Consider the following 23,164-nt stretch of genomic DNA (forward strand, 5'->3'; position numbering starts at 1 on the left):
AATGTCTGAAAACAAAACTTCTAGCTCAACGAGCAAACCTACGTCCAGAAACTCAACCTGAGCTACAAATGGTCTCAAAACTCACTAACTATAAGTAATACTACTACTTTTTCCTTTATTCCTCTTTTGTATCCAAAATTTGTACCGAGGTACTTGTATCTGAGATGGCACCATTTGAGACAGCCATTGTAAAAACTTTTCACTGTACTTCTATACTGGAGTACCCTGGACAATAAAAGGATATTCATTACAACTGCTTATAGAAATACAAACAAATTAATCACTAAACCTGTTCAGAGACACAGAAAAAAAAAGCCACTCGTTCAAATGATATTAATATATACATAAATATCACACTTTACATTATAACTGTCCATATCATGCATTTTGCATTCCTTAATTAACATTATCTATCATATATTCACTCCAGTTTCACATAGCAACTGCCTTTATGTACATGATAAGTACTTCCTGCAAATACTATGTACCTCTGTTTCAAATTTTGTTTGAGTAGCAGATAGTGTATTGCGTGTGAGTACAAATTGGCCCAAATTTTTTAATCAACATTATTTCTAACACAAATCAGACAAAAAGTAACATAGTTACCTTCAAAGTTTGGGAGAAGATTTGTAGCTCGGGTGCTCATTGTTGTGGTTCTGTTCGCCGAGCTGGAAATTTTTGTTGCAAACGTTTCGTCCCCTGTCTAGGTGACATCCTCAGTGCTTGGGAGCCTCCTGTGAAGCGCTTCTGTGATGTTTCCTCCGGCATTTATAGAGGCCTGTCCCTGCCGCTTCCGGTTGTCAGTTTCAGCTGTCCGCTGTAGTGGCCGGTATATTGGGTCCAGGTCTATGTGTTTGTTGATGGAGTTTGTGGATGAGTGTCATGCTTCTAGGAATTCCCTGGCTGTTCTTTGTTTCGCTTGCCCTATAATGGTAGTGTTGTCCCAGTCGAATTCATGTTGCTTGTCGTCTGCGTGTGTGGCTACTAAGGATAGCGGGTCCTTCGTTCTGGTGAGTTGTTGTCACTATTCAAAAGGGCCACAACACACTGCAGCACACCAGAACTGCAAAAAGAGGAAGAGGAACACCTGTACAAGGTATTCGCCAAAAACGGATACCCGTGCAATTTCATCAACAGATACCTAAGAGAAAGACAACGGAACAAGGACATGCCGCAACCCAAAGGACTAGCCACACTACCATACATCAGGAGCATTTCAGAACTGACAGCCAGACTACTGCGACCACTATGACTTATAACAGCACACAAACCAACAGCCCTCAGACAACAACTCACCAGAACGAAGGACCCGATACCCAGCATGAGCAAAACTAATGTAGTGTACAAAATCCCATGCAAGGACTGCACAAAACACTATATAGGACAAACAGGAAGACAGCTAACGATCCGCATCCATGAACATCAACTAGCCACAAAACGACACGACCAGCTATCCTTAGTAGCCACACATGCAGACGACAAGCAACATGAATTCGACTGGGACAACACTACCATTATAGGGCAAGCGAAACAAAGAACAGCCAGGGAATTCCTAGAAGCATGGCACTCATCCACAAACTCCATCAACAAACACATCGACCTGGATCCAATATACCGACCACTACAGCGGACAGCTGAAACTGACAACCGGAAGCGGCAGGGACAGGCCACTATAAATGCCGGAGGAAACACCACAGAAGCGCTTCACAGGAGACTCCCAAGCACTGAGGATGTCACCTAGACAGGGGACAAAACGTTTGCAACAAAAATTTCCAGCTTGGCGAACAGAACCACAACAACATAGTTACCTTCCTAAGACTTTTTAGAACTGCTGTCCAAACTTATGTCATGCAGTCCTTGTTGGGAACAGCACAGAAAATCTGCAGAGAAGCCACACCTTATTTTACACCTTTACCTGTCACATTCCAGTAAATTAACATGGTTTAAACGTGCCAAACTTCCTTCGAAAGGCTGTAGAGAAGATAGTTGCTTCTCTTTTGTGCTACTATCCAGAATGAAAGACGTATTCACCAAGTTTTTATAATCAGCTCAAAATAATTCACTTATTCTAAAATAAAACTAGACTTAAAACAAGTGGTTAACATTTAAGCTATGAAGAGGTTGAATCCATTTTACTTAGTTAAGAGTAAATTTTTGGTCATATTGTAAAAGTAAATGGGAACCATAAATAGAAAGGCAGGCTAGAGGTACAACAGCCGCACTATCAGCAAGGATAGAATTGGCCTTGGATGAAATGCAGATAATATTTGAAAATTCTATGGATAATTAGCATGTAATGTAAGACACCTGGACAGAGAAGTGCAGAAATTATAATCTGTATGAAGTAATATGAATGATAAAGATTGGAGGTTTCTGTAGCACACCAGACTTACCTTTACACATCACATTGATAAAACTGGTTTTCCTTACATACATGTGAAATAAATGATCATTAACCTGATTTGCTGGTCCTCTTAATTTGTCAAGTTATCTGATAACAAGCTATGATTCAGAATGAGAACTGGAAGAAATCCCTTTCTCCCAAACAACATAAAACACAAAACATAACACTCTTTGCAGAGATGACTCCTTTTTTCACAAAAAGACAAAAGCAAATGCACCCTTGTGATAAAGAATCTATAAACAAAGGACAGAATTTGATGATTTCTCACCATCCTTTTTTTTTTAAAATCACTCTCAGAATGTGGGCTGCACTGGTTAGCCCATCATTTATTGCCCAACCTGGATTGCCCAGATGGCAGTTAAAAATAAACCATATTGATGTGGGTTTGGAGTCGCATCTAGGCCAGATTATGTAAGGATGGCAGATTTCCTTCCCTAAAGAACATTACTCAAGCAGATGGGTTTTTCCAACAATCAACAATGTTCTTCATTAGACTCTTAATTCCAGATTTTTGTTTTACTGAATTCCAATTCTACCATCTGCCATGGCGGGATTTGAACCCAAGCTCCCAGAACACGAGCTGAGTTTTTGGATTAATAGTCTGATATTAATACCACTAGGTCAATGCTGCCCTTCTGTGTTTCTTACTGATTAACTTTTTCACAGCAGTAGACTAAAATCACACAAGTGTTACGGCACAAATGGAGCCCATTCCCCTGGAACCTTGGTTAGACCTCTCCTTGAATAGTGTGAGCAGAGAGTAGTAAGGGTATGGAATGCTTTGCCTGCAACGGTAGTAGATTCGCCAAGTTTAAGTGCATTTAAGTCGTCATTGGACAGGCATATGGACGTACATGGAATAGTGTAGGTGGGATGAGCTTCAGATTAGTATGACAGGATGGCGCAACATCGAGGGCCGAAGGGCCTGTACTGCGCTGTAATGTTCTATGTTCTAGGTCTGGGCCCCACACCTTAGAAAGGTATTTTGGCTTGGAGGCAAAATAAGTTACAAGAATGACACCTGGACTTCAGGCATTAAGTTATAAGGAAAGATAAAACAAATTTGGTTTGTTTTCTCTGATCAAAGTCTTCAAAACATTAGCAAGACCACCATTTGATTATGTCTGATATGTTTATCAAGCCCTTTCTCCTGCCTTCTCCCTGGAACCCTGAACTAATCTAGAATTTAACTATTTCTGTTTTAAATATACTGAATGACTTGGCTTCCACAGCCTTCTGCAACAATCAGTTCCACAGATTAACTACCCACTAGCTGAAGAAATTCCTCCTCCTCTGACTTCTAAAGGGTTGTTTCTTCACCCTGAGGGTGTGCCTTTGGGTGCTCGTCTCTCCTACTCGTGGAAACTTCTTCTCCATGTCATTACTGTCCTGGCATCTCAGTATCCTGTATGTTTCAACTGGATTCCCCCTCATCCTTCTAAACTCCATCGAGTACAGACCCAGAGTCCTCTATTCCTCCTCATATGAAAAGTTCTTCTTCACCAGATCATTCTAGCAAACATCCTCTAACCCCCTCCAATGCTAGTACATCTCTCCTTTGATACAGGGCCCAAAACTGCTCCCAATATTCCAAATGTGGTCTGCACAGAGATTTATACAGCTTTAGCGTCCATCTCTGCTCTTGTATTCAACACTGCATTTGCCTTCCTAACTGCCAACTGAACCTGTATGCTAACCTTAAGAGAATCCTGAACGAGGATTCCCAAGTCCCTTTGCGCTTCAGATTTCCAAGCTCTTTCCCCATTTAGAAAATAGTCTTTGCCTCTATTCTTCCTACAAAAAATATAATCTAACATTTTTTCCACATTGTATTCTATCTACCACTGTTTTGCCCACTTGCCTGGCCTGTCCAAGTGATTTTGCAACTTCCCAGCTTCCTCAACACTACCTGTCCGTCCATCTACTTTTGTGTCATCTGCAAATTTAGCAACAACACCCTCAGTTCTTTCATCCAGATCACGAATGTATAATGTGAATAGTTGTGGTTCCAATTTGACACCAACGGAATTCCACAAACCATCCTAAAAAAAACCCTTTATCCCTATTCTCTGCTTTCTGCCAGTTAGCCAATCCTCTATCCATGCCAGTGCCTTGCCCCAAACATCATGGGCCCTTATCTTAGAACATAGAAAAGAGAAGAATACAGCGCAGTACAGGCCCTTCGGCCCTCGATGTTACGCCGATCCAAGCCCACCTAACCTACACTAGCCCACTATCCTCCATATGCCTATCCAATGCCCGCTTAAATGCCCATAATGAGGGAGAGTCCACCACTGCTACTGGCAGGGCATTCCACGAACTCACGACTTGTTGAGTAAAGAACCTACCCCTAACATCTGTCCTATACCTACCCCCCCTTAATTTAAAGCTATGCCCCCTTGTAATAGCTGACTCCATACGTGGAAAAAGATTCTCACTGTCGACCCTATCTAAACCCCTAATCATCTTGTACACCTCTATCAAGTCACCCCTAAACCTTCTTTTCTCCAATGAAAACAACCCCAAGTGCCTCAGCCTTTCCTCATACGATCTTTCTACCATATCAGGCAACATCCTGGTAAACCTCCTCTGCACCCGTTCCAGTGCCTCCACATCCTTCCTATAGTATGGCGAACAAAACTGCACACAATACCCCAGATGCGGCTGCACCAGAGTCTTATACAACTGCAACATGACCTCAGTACTCCGGAACTCAATTCCTTTACCAATAAAAGCCAGTACGCCATATGCCTTCTTCACCGCACTATTTACCTGGGTGGCAACTTTCAAAGATCTGTGTACATGGACACCAAGATCCCTCTGCTCATCCACACTACCAAGTATCCGACCATTAGCCCAGTACCCCATCTTTTTGTTACTCTTACCAAAGTGAATCACCTCACACCTAGCTACATTGAACTCCATTTGCCACCTTTCTGCCCAGTTCTGCAGCTTATCTATATCCCGCTGTAACCTGCCACGTCCTTCCTCACTGTCTACAACTCCTCCGACTTTCGTATCATCTGCAAACTTGCTCACCCAACCTTCTAACCCCTCCTCCAGGTCATTTATAAAAATGACAAACAGCAATGGTCCTAAAACAGATCCTTGCGGAACACCGCTAGTGACGGCACTCCAAGATGAACCTTTGCCATCAACTACTACCCTCTGTCTTCTTCCGGCCAGCCAACTCCTAATCCAAACCTCCAACTCACCCTCAATGCCATACCTCCGTATTTTTTGCAGTAGCCTACCATGGGGAACCTTATCAAACACCTTACTAAAATCCATATACACCACATCTACCGCTTTCCCCTCGTCCACCTCCTTAGTCACCTTCTCAAAGAATTCAATAAGGTTTGTGAGGCACAACCTGCCCTTCACAAAACCATGCTGACTATCCTTGATCACATTATTCCTATCCAGATGTTCACAAATCCTATCCCTTACAATTCTCTCTAAGACTTTGCCCACAACAGAAGTGAGACTCACCGACCTATAGTTACTAGGGTTATCCCTACTCCCCTTCTTGAACAAGGGAACCACATTTGCTAGCCTCCAATCTTCTGGCACTACTCCTGTAGACAACAAGGACATAAAAATCAAGGCCAATGGCTCTGCAATCTCCTCCCTTGCTTCCCAGAGAATCCTAGGATAAATGCCATCAGGCCCAGGGGACTTATCTATTTTCACCCTTTCCAGAATTTCCAAGACCTCTTCTCTACATACCTCAAAGCCATCCATTCTACTTAATTGAGACTCAGTATTCACATTGACAACAATGTCCTTATCGGTAGCGGGCAACAATGTCCTTATCGGCATCTTATCTTAGCAGCATCCTGTGCGCCACCTTGTCAAAGGATTTCTGGAAATCCAAAGAGATCACATCCGCTAGCTCTTCTTTGTCTAACTTGTCCATAACCTCCTCAAAGCATTCAAAACAGACTTGTCAGACATGACATACCATTGACAAAGCTGTGCTGCTTCTGCCAGATTTTACCATGCACTTCCAAGTACTCTGCAATCTCATCCTTAACAATGGACTCTAAAGTTTTACCAATGGCAGACATCAGGCTAATCAGCCTATGGTTTCCCACCTTCTGCCTCCCTCTGTTCTTAAGCAGGGCTTTAACATTAGCCACTTTCCAGTCCTCTGGTACCCTCCCTGACTTCGGTGATTCCTCAAAATCACCATCAAAATCTCTACAATCTCCTCAGCGATCTCCTTCAGAACTCTGGGGTGTAGCCTGGGTGACTTCTCCAGCGCCTTTTCCTTAATGATGTCCGCTTCACACACCTCAGCCCCCAATTCTCTTGAAGGGGCAGGACATCATTGCCCTCACAGCACCAGCGATCCAGAATCAATTCCACCCTCAGACAACTGTCTCTATGGAGTTTGCACATTTCCGCATGTCTGTGTGGGTTTCTTCTAGCTGTTCCGGTTTCCTCCCCAAGTCCAAAGATGTGCAGGTTGGGTGGATTGGCCATGGGAAATGCAGGGTAGGGGTTGGGTCTGAATGGAATGCTCTCAAAGTCAGTGTGGACTCAATGGGCCAAATAGTCTGCATCCACAGTGTAGGGATTCCATGATTTTATAATTTTGGTATGTTTCTGGTGTCTTCCACTGTGAAAACTGACATAAAATATCTATTCAGTTCCTCTGCCATTTCTTTGTTCCCCATTACTACTTCTCCACCCTCATTTTCCAGTGGTCCAATGTCCATTCTTGCTTTTCTCTCGCCTTTGTAAAAAAAATAAAAAAAGTTTTACAATCTTCTTTCATACTACTAGCTAGCTTACTCTCTCATTTCATCTTCTCATCCATTATTGCTTTTTTATAGTTATCCTCTGCTGTTTTTCAAAAGGCTCCCCAATCCTCTGGCTTCCCAAAAATTCCTTTTCTTGATCAATCTGATTTTCCCCAGCCCACCTGCATACTGAAGTGCTCCATTATTATTGTAATGGTGCCTTTCTTACATGCCATTTCTATCTTCTGATTTATTTTCTTCTTCATATCCTGACTATTGCTACGAGGACTGTATACAACTTGTATCATGATCTATATATCACTTCTTGATATTGATTTATTGTCATTTCTTACCAATAAAGTAACCCCACCCCCTTTGTTTATCTGCCTGTCCTTTTAATAGGTCACACCTCCTTCGATATTTAGCTCCCAGCCCTGATTACCTTATAGCCATATCTGTGATGCCCATAACACCACACCCACCAATTTCAATCTGCGCTGCAAGTTCACTGGTCTTGTTTCATATACTGCATGCATTTAAGTACAACATCTCCAATCCTGCGTTGTCTGCCCCTCTTTTCTGGACATCTAAAGAGACTGTCCCTTTATCTGCTGTGCCTGCAGTTAGATTCCTGAGCCTTTCCATACCTTCTTATTACTTGTACTGGAAACGGCTGAGCCCTCCTGCCCTTTAAATCTTGTCTACAATTTTCCATGCAAATGTACCCACAGCCCCCACTATTTAGTTTAAAGCCCAATCCATAGCCCCAATTAAGTAATTCGCAAGGACTCTTGAGGTGGAATTGAAGATGTGTACTATACCTTTAAGAGAGTGAAAGTTGAAAACCAGTCATGAGACTGAGTGCCAAAACAGAGTGTAAAAAACATTTGAGCTGTAATTCAGATAATGATTTGTTTTCACAACCATTCAAATTCAACCAGTTTAAATTATGCCCCAAAATACTAAAACTCAAATCAAATTTGAATTTTAAGTTTTGACAACATCAAACCAATGAGACAATCTGATATTTTGGGGTATAAAAAGCAAGCATTTTGAACAGTTAGCTGGAGATAAAGAGCACGTACTTCCATTGATAGACTGCCTGCACACCCTATCTGTAAAAGATACCTTTTTTGTATGAAACACCTTTGCAGCAAAAGACCGAAGACGTCCCAGACAGGAAGTTCAACACACGAAGATGACAACTGCTTTTGAAAACTGTAAATTGCTGTAAACTTTACAGGGGCTTTATTGGACCAGTACACTGTTTTAGAGTGGGAGGTAGATAAACCGTTAAGACAAAGGAAGCTTGCAGTTGTAGATAGTTGTTGCTTAATGTTCTCTTTTGGAGTTAAAGAATAAATTGGAGTTGTGGATAGTGACGAAGGATGTTGTAGGTTACAGAGAGATATAGATAAGCTGCAGAGCTGGGCTGAGAGGTGGCAAATGGAGTTTAATGCGAGCAAGTGTGAGGTGATTCACTTTGGTCGGAGTAACCAGAATGCAAAGTACTGAGCTAATGGTAAGATTCTTGGTTGTGTAGATGAGCAGAGAGATCTCGGTGTCCAGGTACACAGATCCTTGAAAGTTGCCACCCAGGTTGACAGGGTTGTTAAGAAGGCATGTAGTATTTTAGCTTTTATTAATAGAGGAACCGAGTTCCGGAACCATGAGGTTATGCTACAGCGGCCACACTTGGAGTATTGTGTACAGTTCTGGTCACCACATTATAAGAAGGATGTGGAAGCTTTGAAAAGGGTGCAAAGGAGATTTACTAGGATGTTGCCTGGTATGGAGGGAAGGTCTTACTAGGAAAGGCTGAGGGACTTTAGGCTGTTTTCGTTGGAGAGAAGAAGGTTGAGAGGTGACTTAATAGAGACATATAAGATAATCAGAGGGTTAGATAGGGTGGACGGGAGAGCCCTTTTCCAAGTATGGTGATGGCGAGCATGAGGGGGCATAGCTTTAAATTGAGGGGTGATAGATATAGGACAGATGTCAGAGGTAGTTTCTTTACTCAGAGAGTAGTAAGGGTATGGAATGCTTTGCCTGCAATGGTAGTACATTCGCCAACTTCAAGAACATTTAAGTCGTCATTGGATTGGTATAACAGGTCAGCACAACATCGAGGTCCGAAGGGCCTGTACTGCATTGTAATGTTCTATGTTCTATGTAAATAGTGGAATTTGGGTAGTTCTCGGTTACTCATACTTCAACAGATTACGAGGCAAGGTGAGCTTTTCTGTGTGTTTAGTTAAATTAGTAGAAGGGTTTACTCTGTGTCATAACACTTTACTCCCAGCATCATTCAGGTGGAGCCAGTCTCATCAACATCAATACTGGGAGGGAGAGAGTTGGCAATATCCTGGAATTCAAACCTGTTTCTCCAACATCAATCTTTGAACCATATGTTTACCTCTTTAATCTTGCAGATCCTGTGCCAATTTTTTCATGGTAATCGTAGTTTATTACCTTTTTGGTTATGCTTTCTAATGTAGCACCTGGCGGCTCATATTCCCTCAGCAGAACCTTTTTCCTCTTTTTACCTATATCCATTGGTACCTATATGGACCGTGACAACTGGATATTTCCCTTCCCACTCCAAACTCCTCTGCAGTCCAGATTAGATATCCTGAATGCAGGCACCAGGCAGGCGACACATTTTGAGACTCCTGATCCTGGCCACGGACAAAAGTGTCTAATCTCCTGACTACACTACTCCCAATCACAAGTACATTTCTCGTTTATCCCACCTCTTGAATGGTTCTTTGTTTCACTGTGCTCTGGTCAGTTTGCTCATTCTCCCTACAGCGCCCACTCTTACTCACACTGGGAGCAAGAATCTCAAATCTATTCGACAAGCTCAAGAGCTGAGGCTCCTTCAGCACTACCTCTTGGATCCGTCTACTTGTCTCACTCATAGTCACACCCTCCTGTCTGGGACAACTGACCAAATTTGAGGTTGTTAATCTAAAGGGTGTGACTGCCTCCTGAAACACAGCATCCAAGAAATTCTCCTCGTGTGTTGCAGTGTTCGAATGTCAGACTCTAGCTCATCAACTCTGAACCAAAGTTCCTCAAACAACCAACACCTGCTGCAGATGTGGTCACTATAACCTACAATGGGATCCGCCAGTTCCTACAGAAAAGGCAGGGTAGATAAAGATAAACTACTTCCACTGGTTGGGGATTATAGCACTAGGGCCATAGAACAAAGAACTGTACAGCACAGAAATGGGCACTGGAGAGGTCAGGAAGGACTGGTGAGTAGCTAATGTTGTTGCTCTGATCAAGACGGGAAATGGGGATAATCTGGGAAACTATAGACTGATGAATCTCACATTAGTAGTTGGGAAGCTATTGTGGAGAGAAATTTTATGGATAGGATTTACACGCATTTGGAAAAGCATGGCCTAATTAGATTAGAGTGGTGCTGGAAAAGCACAGCAGTTCAGGCAGCATCCGAGGAGCAGGAAAATCGATGTTTCGGGCTTTTCCAGCAGCACTCTAATCTGGACTCTGGTTTCCAGCATCTGCAGTCCTCACTTTTGCCATGGCCTAATTAGGGACAGTCAGCACGGCTTTGTGCAGGGCAAGTTATGTATTACTAACTTGACTGAATTTTCCAAGGGGGCAACAAAGGTGATCGATGAAGGTAGAGCAGTGGATATTGTCGACATAGATTTTAGTAAGGCTTTCAAGAAGATCCCTTATGGTAGGTTCATCTAGAAGATTAAAATGTATAGGATCCACGGTGACTTGGCTGCATGGATTCAAAATTGGCTTGCCTGTAGAAGGTAATGTTGGAAGAGGGTTTTTCTGGCTGGAGATCCATGACTAGCAGTGTTCGCAGGGATCGTACTGGGACTTCCGCTGTTTGTGACATATATAAATGACTTGGATAAAAATATAAATGGGTGGGTTCATAGATTAGCAGATTATACAAAGATCGATGGAGTTGTGGATAGTGTAGAAGGTTGTCAATGGATACAGCTGGATATTGATCAGTTGCAGATCTGGGCGGATAATGGAGTTTAATCTGGGTAAATGTGAGGTGTTACACTCTGAGAGATCAAACATTAAGGATAAGTATACAGTTAATGGTAGCACCCTGAACAGCATTGATATACAGTGGAGTATCTGGGTTCAACTTAATAGCTCCCTGAAAGTGACATTGCAAGTACATCGGGTTATAAAGAAGGCGTATAACGTGCTTGCCTTTATTGGTTGGGGAATTAAGTACGAAAATCAGGATGTCATGTTGCAGCTTTATTAAACCTTGATTAGGTCACACTTAGGAGTACTGCATTCATTCTGCTCCCCAAATTACAGGAAGGATGTGAAGGCTTTAGAGAGGATACAGAAAGGTTTACCATGATGTTGGGGGTTGTCTCGAGAGGCATGTGACTGTGAGGGAGTAACTGGGGGTGTCTTGTGGGCATTACTAACTGTGATGTAAAGATTTTGTATAAAGGAAGGACTGTTTCTTTTGTTCAGGGAGCTTCCCTGGACACACCTCGCAAGCATGGCCAGGAGTGTTCAGGGTTTCTCCAAAGGTTGTTCTGTACTGTGCTTAATAAAATTTGGTTGTTGTTCACAGAAGTTGGCATCTGCAGTTGCATCAAATGTGTAAGGATCTCTGAAAAAAAAACACTGACAGATGATGAAATATAAATTCAACAAAAATCTGGAATTAAAATAGCTAGCCTAATATCAAATATGTAAACACTGTTGATTGTCAGAAAACAAAAATTAGGTTCATTTATGTTCTTTAGGAAAGGAAATCTGCCATCCTTATATGGTTGGGCTTATGTGTGACTCCAGGACCACAGCAATATCATTAACTTTTAACTACCCTCTGGGCAATTGGGAATGGGAAATAAATACCTTTGCAAGAACATTAAATAGTCTGAAATTCTGAACCTAAGAAATTCTGATATTTGGAAATGTAATTAGATTCCCAAAAACTTCAACTGAGAGTGGGAAAGAGATTTGCAGCTTCTTCTGAGGTTTTATTCTTATGACCAAATAGGTACATGGAAACAGAAATTAAGTTCAGGGAAGGTTGCTAGTTGATCATCAGCATATAAGCTTTTCCCAAAGGTTGTCCAATAATTAAAGACCTTCCAGAAACCTCTCTCCTCCTAAAGGTTTTACCTGTCTTTTTTCCCCAAATTCATTTGACTTCCATAAACAGCAGAGAATCAGAGCATGCACAACTATTAACCTGATTCGCCAAGTAACCATATTGTAAAAACACTTTTCAATCCATTCACAAAATGGAGTTGCAGGTATACAGAATAGTAAAGGTGTTTGATATGCTTGCCTTCATTGGTCAGTGTTGAGAGTGTGGTGCTGGAAAAGAACAGCAGGTCAGGCAGCATCCAAGGAGCAGTAGAATTGACGTTTCGAGCATAAGCCCTTCATTAGGAATGAGGTTTGTGGATTGGGGCTGAGAAATGAATGGGAGTGGGGTTGGGATGAACATAGAACATAGAACAATACAGCACAGAACAGGCCCTTCAGCCCTTGATGTTGCGACGACCTGCGAACTATTCTCAGCTCGCTCCTCTTCACCATCCCAAAATCATCCATGTGCTTATCTAAATCTCCCTAATGTGGCTGAGTTGACTATATTAGCAGGTAAGCCATTCCACGCCCTTACCACTCGCCTAGTAAAGAACCTGCCTCTGACATCTGTCTTAAATCTATCACCCCTCAATTTGTAATTATGCCCCTTCATACAAGCTAACATCATCCTAGGAAAAAGACTTTCACGAGGTAAAAACAAGGACTACAGATACTGGAAACCACAGTCTAGATTAGAGTGGTGCTGGAAAAGCTCAGCAGGTCAGGTAGCATCCGAGGAGCAGGAAAATCGACGTTTCGGGCAAAAGCCCTTCAACAGGAATACAGGCAGGGTACCTGCAGAATGGAGAGATAAATGAGAGGGGGGTGGGGGTGGGGAGAAAGTAGCATAGAGTACAATAGGTGAATGGGGGTGGGGATGGAGGCAATAGGTCAGACAGGAGGGTGGGGGAACGTAGCAAAGAGTACAATGTTTGAATGGGGGTGGGGATGAAGGTGATAGGTCAGAGAGGAGAGTGGAGTGGATAGGTAGAAAGGAAGACAGGCAGGTAGGACAGGTCATGAGGGTGGTAGCTTCAGGGCAGAGGAGATGACCTGGGGGTTGCAGTGAGAGAGAGACTCACTGAGATTCTTGTAGAGAGAGGAGGAAAACTTCTTCAAGGCAGGCATCCTTGCAAGAGGATTCGCAGTTGACTTCCACTGTCTACCTAATTTAATCCTCTGAATCTCTTGTATGTCTCTATCAAATCCCCCCATAGCCTTCTTCTTTCCAATGAAAACAGATCCAAGTCTCTCAGCCTTTCCTCATAAGACCTTCCCTCCAGACCAGGCAACATCTTGGTAAACCTCCTCTGCACCTTTCCCAATGCTTCCATATTCTTCCTGAAATATGGGGACCAGAACTGTACACAATATTCCAAGTGTAGCTGCATCTGTGTTTTGTATGGGTGCAACATGATTATTAGATTAGGTTAGATTAGATTTCCTACAGTGTGGAAACAGGCCCTTCGGCCCAACAAGTCCACACCGACCCTCCGAAGAGTAACCCACCCAGACCCATTTCCCTCTGACTAATGCACCTAACCTATGGGCAATTTAGCATGGCTAATTCACCTGACCTGCACCTCTTTGGATTGTGGGAGGAAACTGGAACACCCGGAAGAAACTCACGCAGACACGGGGAGAACGTGCAAACACCACACAGACAGTCGCCCAAGGCTGGAATCGAACTGGGACTCTGGTGCTGTGAGGCAGCAGTGCTAACCACTGAGCCACTGTGCCGCCCCGAACTCAATTGTGGCTCCGGAACTCAATTCCTCTACGAATGAAACCTAACACACCGTATACCTTCTTCACAGCACTATCCACGTGGGTGGCAACTTTCAGGGATCTATGTACAGTGATTCCAAGATCCTTCTGCACACCCACACGACCAGGAATCTTGCCATTGACCCAGTACTCTGCCTTCCTGTTATTCTTCCCAAAGTGCATCACCTCACATTTAGCAGCATTGAACTCCATTTGCCACCTCTCAGCCCAATTCTGTAGTTTATCCAAGTCCCCCTGCAACCTGTAACGTTCTTCCAAACTGTCCACTACTCCACCGTGGACATAGAAGTACATGGTACATCGGAAAGTGATAGGTGATGAAGGTGAGGGAGAAGGTGATAGGTCAGTAGGGGAAGTGATGAACGGGTCCAGACGATGGTGCCAAGTTGGAGGCTTGGGACTGGGATAATATGGCAGGAGGGGAAATGAGGAAGCTGTTGAAATCCACATTTATCCCGTATGGTTGCAGGGTCCCAAAGTGGAAAATGAGCCGTTTCTCCTCCAGGCGTCAGGTGGTAACAGTTTGGCGGTGAAAGAGGCCAGGATCTGCATGTCCTTGACTGAGTGGGAGGGGGAGTTGAAGTGTTCAGCCTCAGGATGGTGGGTTTCGTGGATGCAGGTGTCCCAGAGATGTTCTTTGATACGATCTACACAAAGGCATCCTGTCTTCCCAGTATGTAGGAGACCACACCAGGTGCAATGGATGCAGTAGATGACATTGGTAAAGGTACAGGTGAATTTGTGATGGATGTGGAAGGATTCCTTGGGGCCTTGGACTGAGGTGAGGGGAGTTGTATGGGTGCAGGTTTTGCACTTCCTGCGGTGGCAGGGAAAGGTGCCAGAAGTGGGATGTGGGCTGGTGGGGGAGTGTGGACCTGACAAGGAAGTCGTGGAGGGAATAGTCATAGAGTCATAGAGATGTACAGCATGGAAACAGACCCTTCGGTCCAACCGAACCATGCCGACCAGATATCCCAACCCAATCTACTCCCACCTGCCAGCACACGGCCCATATCCCTCCAAACCCTTCCTATTCATATACCCATCCAAATGCCTCCTAAATGTTGCAATTTTACTAGCCTCCACCACATCCTCTGGCAGCTCATTCCATACAAGTACCACCCTCTGTGTGAAAACGCTGCCCCTTAGGTCTCTTTTATATCTTCCCCCTCTCACCCTAAAACTATGCCCTCAAGTTCTGGACTCCCCCAACCCAGGAAAAAGACTTTGCCTATTTATCCTATCCATGCCCCTCATAATTTTGTAAACCCCTATAAGGTCACCACTCAGCCTCTGACACTCCAGGGAAAACAGCCCCAGCCTGTTCAGCCTCTCCATGTAGCTCAGATCCTCCAACCCTGGCTACATCCTTGTAAATCTTTTCTGAACCTTTTCAAGTTTCACAACATCTTTCCGATAGGAAGGAGACCAGAATTGCATGCAATATTCCAACAGTGGCCTCACCAATGTCCTGTACAGTCGCAACATGACCTCCCAACTTCTGTACTCAATACTCTGACCAATAAAGGAAAGCATACCAAACGCCTTCTTCACTATCCAATCTACCTGCAACTCCACTTTCAAGGAGCTATGAACCTGCACTCCAAGGTCTCTTTGTTCAGCAACACTCCCTAGAACCTTACCATTAAGTGTATAAGTCCTGCTAAGATATGCTTTCCCAAAATGCAGCACCTCGCATTTATCTGAATTAAACTCCATCTGCCACTTCTCAGCCCATTGGCCCATCTGGTCCAGATCCTGTTGTAATCTGAGGTAACCCTCTCGCTGTCTACTACACCTCCAATTTTAGTGTCATCTGCAAACTTACTAACTGTACCTCTTATGCTTGCATCCAAATCGTTTATGTAAATAACAAAAAGCAGAGGACTCAGCACCGATCCTTGTGGCACTCCACTGGTCACAGGCCTCCAGTCTGAAAACCAACCCTCCACCACCACCCGCTGACTTCTACCTTTGAGCCAGTTCTTTATTCAAATGGCTAGTTCTCCCATGGGAGATCCATGAGATCTAACCTTGCTAATCAGTCTCCCATGGGGAACCTTGTCGAACACCTTACTGACGTCCATATAGATCACATCTAATGCTCTGCCCTCATCAATCTTCTTTATTACTTCTTCAAAAAACTCAATCAACTTTGTGAGACATGATTTCCCACGTACAAAGCCATGTTAACTATCCCGAAACAGTCCTTGCCTTTCCAAATACACGTACATCCTGTCCCTCAGGATTCCCTCCAACAACTTGCCCACCACCAAGGTCAGGCTCACTGGTCTATAGTTCCCTGGCTTGTCCTTACCACCCTTCTTAAAGAGTGGCACCACGTTTGCCAACCTCCAGTCTTTCGGCACCTCACCTGTGACTATCGATGATACAAATATCTCAGCAAGAGACCCAGCAATCACTTCTCTAGCTTCCCACAGAGTTCTCGGGTACACCTGATCAGGTCCTGTGGATTTATCCACCTTTAACCATTTCAAGACATCCAGCACTTCCTCCTCTGTAATCTGGACATCTTGCAAGATGTCACCATCTATTTCTCTACAGTCTAGATCTTCCATAACCTTTTCCACAGTAAATAGTCTTTTCGGAACGTTGATAAAGGTGTGGAGGGAAATCTATCTCTGGTGGTGGGTCCGTTTGGAGGTGGCGGAACTGGCAGAGGATGATGCGTTGTATGAGGAGATTGGTGGGGTGGAAGGTGAGGACCAGGGTGGTTCTGTCCTTGTTGAGTTGGGAGGGCAGTGGTGCGCGAAGTGGAGGAGATACGCTGGAAGGCATCGTCACCCATGTGGGAAGGGAAGTTGCGATCATGGAGGAAGGAGGCCATCTGGAACTTTCTGAGGTGGAATTGGTCATCCTGGGAACAACTGTGGCGGAGGAATTGGGAATAAGGGTTGGCGTTTTTGCTGGAGGTAGGGTGGGAGGAAGTGAATCTAGGTAGCTGTGGGAGTTGGTGGGCTTGTAGTCTCTGCCTGTGCTTAGTCAGTCGCCAGAGATGGTGTTTGTGGAAGGAGCGCCCAAGTGGCTAATGGCACTGGGCGGTTCCAGAGGCCAGGAGAAGGTTCTGGAAGGTTTGAGGAAACCAGTCTATGGAGGAAAGTACATGAAAGTTTGTTTAGCTTATGTTCTTTTATGTCCAATGCAATAGAGAAATACAGTTTGTTGAGTGCATGTATCCTTCTGAGGATGCAGAAATTCGTTGCAGGTCTGGGAAAGTGTGGCTCTGAGCTGGGGTAGGACTGTTTGCAGGTAGAGGACATGGCAGCTCATGGCTGATAGCGCGGAACAGAGGATCCGAAAAGAGAATCGTCGTTGAAGGCTTTGGATTTGTAGTGTGAACTGGGTATCCTGTTCAGGTCCAAGCTGGGTTGGTCTAAATGTGATCCGAAGTCCACGTGGAATCAGGCAGTTCTGTAGGCAAGTATTGAGGAAGGAGATGCAGCTGTGCTTGCCAGTCTGCTTGAGGACGTGGGTGAAGAGCTTCAGGACAGAGGAGAGGAGTTGGGGGTACAGTAAGAGAGGGACTCACTTAGATCTTTGTAAAGAGAGAAGAACTTCTTCAAGGTAGGCATCCTTAGAAGAGGCTTCGCAGTACGGTTGAAATCAATTAGGAGAAAGTGCATTGTATGCGGAGGTTGGTGGGGTGAAGTGCGTTGTATTCCTTCATTGGTCAGTGCCTTGAGTCTAGGAGTTGGGAGGACATGTTGCGGCTGTACAGGACATTGGTTAGGCCACTGCATTCAGTTCTGGTCTCCCTGCTTTAGGAAAGATGTTGTTAAACTTGAAAGGGTTCAGAAAAGATTTACAAGGATGTTGCCAGGGTTGAAGGGCTTGAGTTTTAAATAGAAGCTGAATAGGTTGAAGCAATTTTACCCAGAGCGTCAGAGGCTCAGGGGAGATCTTATAGTGGTTTATGAAATCATGAGGGGTGTGGATAGTATAAATAGTCAAGGTTTTTTCCCCTTATGAGAGGGCACAGGTTCAAGGTAAGAGGGAAAAGATTTAAAAAGGTCCAAAGGGGCAAACTTTTCAAGCAGAGGATGGTGCATGTAAGGAATGAACTGCCAGAGGAAGTGGTAGAGGCTGGAACAGTACCAACGTTTAAATGGCATTTGGATAGGTCTATGGACAGGTAGGTTTAGAGGAATATGGGCCAAGTGCTGCCAAATGGGACTATACTAATTCTGGATATCTGGTTGGCATGGACATGTTGGACCAAAGGGTCTGTTTCCATGCTGTACAGCACAGTACAGGCCCTTCTGCCCTCTATGTTGTGCCGACCAGTGGAACCAATCTGAAACCCATCTAAACAACACTCGTCCATTCCATCCATACGTTCATCCAATGACCATTTAAATGCCCTTAAAGTTGGCGAGTACACCACTGTTGCATTCCACGCCCCTACTACTGAGTAAAGAAAAAACCTCTGATATCTGTCCAACATTTATCACCCCTCAGTTTAAAGCTATGTCCCCTCATGCTAGCAACCATCATTCAGGGATAAAGGCTCTCACTATCCCCATCCCTTTTCCTACCTATGTCGTTACTGTCTATGTGGACCACAACTTGAACCTGCTTCTCCCCCCTCCCCCCAGTACCAGGGAGGCAACACACCAATCATTCTCTCTCATTCTCACAGAACCTCCTATCTATCCCCCTTACTCCCGAGTCCCCAATGACTAATGCTCTGCTCGTCTTCCCTATTCCCTTCTGACTAACAGGGACAGACTCTGTGCCAGAAATCTGTACCTTATGGCTTACCCCTCGTAAGTCATCCCCCCAACAATACCCAAAACAGTACACATTATTGAGGGGAATGGCCACAGGGAATCCCTGCGCTGTCTGCTGGCTCCCTTTCCGTCCCCTGACTGTAACCCTTCTGCCTTTTTCTTGTATCTGAGATGTGACTACCTCCCTGTAACTCCTCTCAATGACCCTCTCCACCTCTCGCATGATCTGAAGTTCATCCAGCTCCAGTTCCCTAACACAATTTTCGAGGAGCTAGAATTAGATGCACTTCTCACAGATGAAGTCAGCAGGGACACTAGTGGTGACCCTTACCACCCACATTCTGCAGGAGAAACAGTGAATTGACCTAACCTCCATTCCCACTCATCTAAATTCCCAAAGAGATTATTGAAAAATAAAGAATAAAAAAACTAGTTATCTTACCAATCTGGCACACAGAACTCTTTGGTTAGAGGAGGAGGATGGGTGGGAGACACTACCTAAGTAGTGTTTTGGACAACACAACTACCCAAATATATTACTTCACTTACTCAGCAGTCCCGTGTCCGCTTCTGTTCAGTGTGCGCTCTGCTTATTCATGAGGTAAGTTTTTAAAGCAGTCACTTACATACCCGGTCGTTGCTCCCACTCTACCTGCTGCTACACATTTCTATGACTCTAAGTATTCATATCTTCCAGTTTTTCACAGTCCATTACTATGAATATCAATTTCCAATAAGTGGTGCCTGCAAGTTTGCCTCTAGCTTTTGTTGGCATTTCAAACAGGGAATAAATAGAAATTCAGACAATATCCTCAACTTTAACATCCTATAAGTTATTGTTTTCTGGACAGTTAGGACAACTGAATGTGAATGAGAATTTCATCAGTATAAAAAAGGTCAGTTTACCTGACGTTGAACAAACATCAGCACAACTTTCTTTGCTTGTTCAAATGCACTATCCTCATCCAGAGCCATGTTGTTTGTTGTGCAGCCCACATCCCAGCACACGACTACAGCACTCTGTGGAAACAGCAATTGCAATAATTGTGCTTTAAGCCAGAATTATTAAGCTAAATTAAAACGCTGGTATCAGAAATACCTTTTAAAAGTCATAAAAATCAATATCTATCACCTTGTACTAATTTTATGAATTCCTTAACTTTCCAATCATATTATTAGAAATGGGAATGGGAACGGAGCAAGATAAAAAGTACGGCCAACTCAAACTCAGATTGAAATTGAAATACTTAGCAGGTCAGACAGGCAGCATCTATGGAGTGAAACAAGAGATAATGTTTAAGTGACTTTTCATCAGAACTAAAGAAACTTAAAAGTCATAGATTCATCCAATAACAAAAAAGGAAACCATCATGACTGCACTGGCCCTTTGAAGGTACAATCCACCTAAAGCTACTTCCCTACCTTGCCCCATAACCAGCCACATTTTCCTTTTTATATAATGATCCAATTTCCTTCTGAAAGCTTCAATTGATCAGCCTGTACCATACATCGAAACATAGGAATTAGGAGCGGGAATAGGCAATTCAGCCCTTTGAGCCCGCTCCTTCACTTAACATAATCATGACTTACCTTATCTTGGTCCCAACTCCATTCTCTTGTCTGATCCCCATAGCCCTGTATCCCGCTTTCATCAGAAACAAATCTATTTCTTTCTTGAATCTGTTGACTGATTCTGCCTCCACTTCACTCTGGGCAGTGAGTTCCACAGATTCACAACCCTCTGGGGGAAGCAGTTACTTACTCCTCTCACTCTACATCTATGACATCTTGTTCTAGAATGTGCCACAAGGGGAATACCTATTCAACATCCACCTTATCAATCCCCTTTAGCATTTTCTATACTTCAATCAGATCCTCTCCTCATTCTTCTGAACTCCAGCGAGTACAAGCCCAAGCTACTTAACTAGTCTTCGTTCGACAGCTCTTTCATCCATGGAATCAATCTGGTGAACCTCCTCTGAACTGCCTCAATTGCCACCACATCCTTCCTCTAGTAAGGAGACCAAAACTGGACACAGTACTCTAGGTGTGGTCATGCCAATTACTACTTAATAGTAACAACACTTCTTTACTTTTATAATTCAGCAGAGGAGGATAAAGGGTTTAATTAAAAAATAGAATATCAAAGTTAAAAATCACACAACACCAAGTTATAGTCCAACAGGTTTAATTGGAAGCACACTAGCTTTCAGAGCCCCGCTCCTTCATCAGGTGGTTGGTGAAGGAGCGGCGTTCCAAAAGCTAGTGCGCTTCCAAATAAACCTGTTGGACTATAACTTGGTGTTGTGTGATTTTTAACTTTGTACACCCTTAGTCCAACACCGGCATCTCCAAATCATAGAATATCAAAGTAAGCTTGCAGAAAACATAAAAACTGACTGCAAAAGCTTCTATAGATACGTGAAGAGAAAAAACTGGTGAAGACAAATTTAGGTTCCTTACAGTTAGAATCAGACAAATTCATAATGGACAAAGAGATGGCAGACCAATCAAACAAATAATTTGGATCTGTCTGCAAGCATGAAGGAAGTCCTTATTAGTCAGGAAATGGTCATGGGGAAATTGATGGGATTAAAACCCGATAAATCCCTAGGGCCTGATGCTCTACATCCCAGAGTACTTAAGGAAGTGGCTCTAGAAATAATGGAAACATTGGTGATCATTTTCCAGCATTCTACAGACTCCAATGGACTGCAGGATAGCTAATGTAACCCCACTCTGTAGAAAAGGAGGGAGACAGAAAACAGTGAATTGTATGCTGGTTAGCCTAACATTGGTAATGGGGAAAATGCTGGAGCCAATTAGTAAGGGGGTAACAGAGTCTAGATTAGAGTAGTGCTGGAAAAGCACAGCAGGTCAGGCAGCATTCGAGGAGCAGGAAAATGAAGGGCTTTTGTCCGAAAAGTCGATTTTCCTGCTCCTCGGATGCTGCCTGACCTGCTATGCTTTTCCAGCACCACTCTAATCTAGAGCTGAAAATGTGTTGCTGGAAAAGCGCAGCAGGTCAGGCAGCATCCAAGGAGCAGGAGAATCGACGTTTCGGGCATGAGCCCTTCTTCAGGAATGAGGAAAGTGTGTCCAGCAGGTTAAGATAAAAGGTAGGGAGGAGGGACTTGGGGGAGGGGCATTGGAAATGCAATAGGTGGAAGGAGGTCAAGGTGAGGGTCAACACGGACATTTACTATAAACCGACCGACTCCCACAGCTACCTAGACTTCGACTGACTGAACTGGTCCTCACCCTGAACAACTTCTCTTTCCAATCCTCCCACTTCCTCCAAACCAAAGGAGTAGCCATGGGCACACACATGGGCCCCAGCTATGCCTGTCTCTTCGTAGGATATGTGGAACAGTCCATCTTCCGCAGCTACACTGGCACCACCCCCACCTTTTCCTCCGTTACATCGATGACTGTATCAGCACCGCCTTGTGCTCCCACGAGGAGGTTGAACAGTTCATCCACTTTACCAACACCTTCCACCCTGACCTCACATTCACCTGGACCATCTCAGACTCCTCCCTCCCTTTCCTAGACCTTTCCATTTCTATCTCGGGCGACCAAATCAACACGGACATTTACTATAAACCGACCAACTCCCACAGCTACCTAGATTACACCTCCTCCCACCCTGCCCCCTATAAAAACGCCATCCCATTTTCCCAATTCCTTCGTCTCTGCCGCATCTGCTCCCAAGAGGACCAGTTTCAATACCGTACAACCCAGATGGCCTCCTTCTTCAAAGACCGCAATTTCTCCCCAGACGTGATTGACGATGCCCTCCACCGCATCTCCTCCACTTCCCACTCCTCTGCCCTTGAGCCCCGCCCCTCCAACCGCCACCAGGACAGAACCCCACTGGTCCTCACCTACCACCCCACCAACCTCCATATACAGCGTATCATCCACCGTCATTTCCGCCACCTCCAAACGGACCCCACCAGGGATATATTTCCCTCCCCTCCCCTATCAGCTTTCCGAAAAGACCACTCCCTCCGTGACTCCCTCGTCAGGTCCACACCCCCCACCAACCCAACCTCCACTCCCGGCACCTTCCCCTGCAACCGCAAGAAATGTAAAACGTGCGCCTACACCTCCCCCCTTACTTCCCTCCAAGGCCCCAAGGGATCCTTCCATATCCGCCACAAACTCACCTGCACCTCCACACACATCATTTATTGCATACGCTTCACCTGATGTGACCTCCTCTATATTGGGGAGACAGGCCGCCTACTTGTGGGACGTTTCAGAGAACACCTTTGGGACACCCGGACCAACCAACCCAACCACCCCGTGGCTCAACACTTCAACTCCCCCTCCCACTC

General features: G+C 44.4%; 1 protein-coding gene across 2 annotated transcripts in view; it reads right to left on the minus strand.

Annotated features, from left to right (window-relative positions):
* LOC122551960 (X-ray repair complementing 5) overlaps window positions 1-23,164 on the minus strand; it is a 366,827-nt gene that overhangs the window by 310,828 nt on the left and 32,835 nt on the right. For both annotated transcript variants that reach the window (XM_087989448.1, XM_087989447.1), the window contains exon 2: window positions 19,728-19,841. In XM_087989448.1, the coding sequence (XP_087845574.1) occupies window positions 19,728-19,796 (69 nt within the window). In that variant the 5' untranslated portion in view covers window positions 19,797-19,841. The remainder of the gene's footprint in view (window positions 1-19,727; window positions 19,842-23,164) is intronic.

This window comes from Chiloscyllium plagiosum, unplaced genomic scaffold (genome assembly GCF_037043375.1).
Source record: "Chiloscyllium plagiosum isolate Xiang-an unplaced genomic scaffold, Cpla_swu_hap1 HiC_scaffold_7, whole genome shotgun sequence".
Classification (NCBI taxonomy): domain Eukaryota; kingdom Metazoa; phylum Chordata; class Chondrichthyes; order Orectolobiformes; family Hemiscylliidae; genus Chiloscyllium; species Chiloscyllium plagiosum.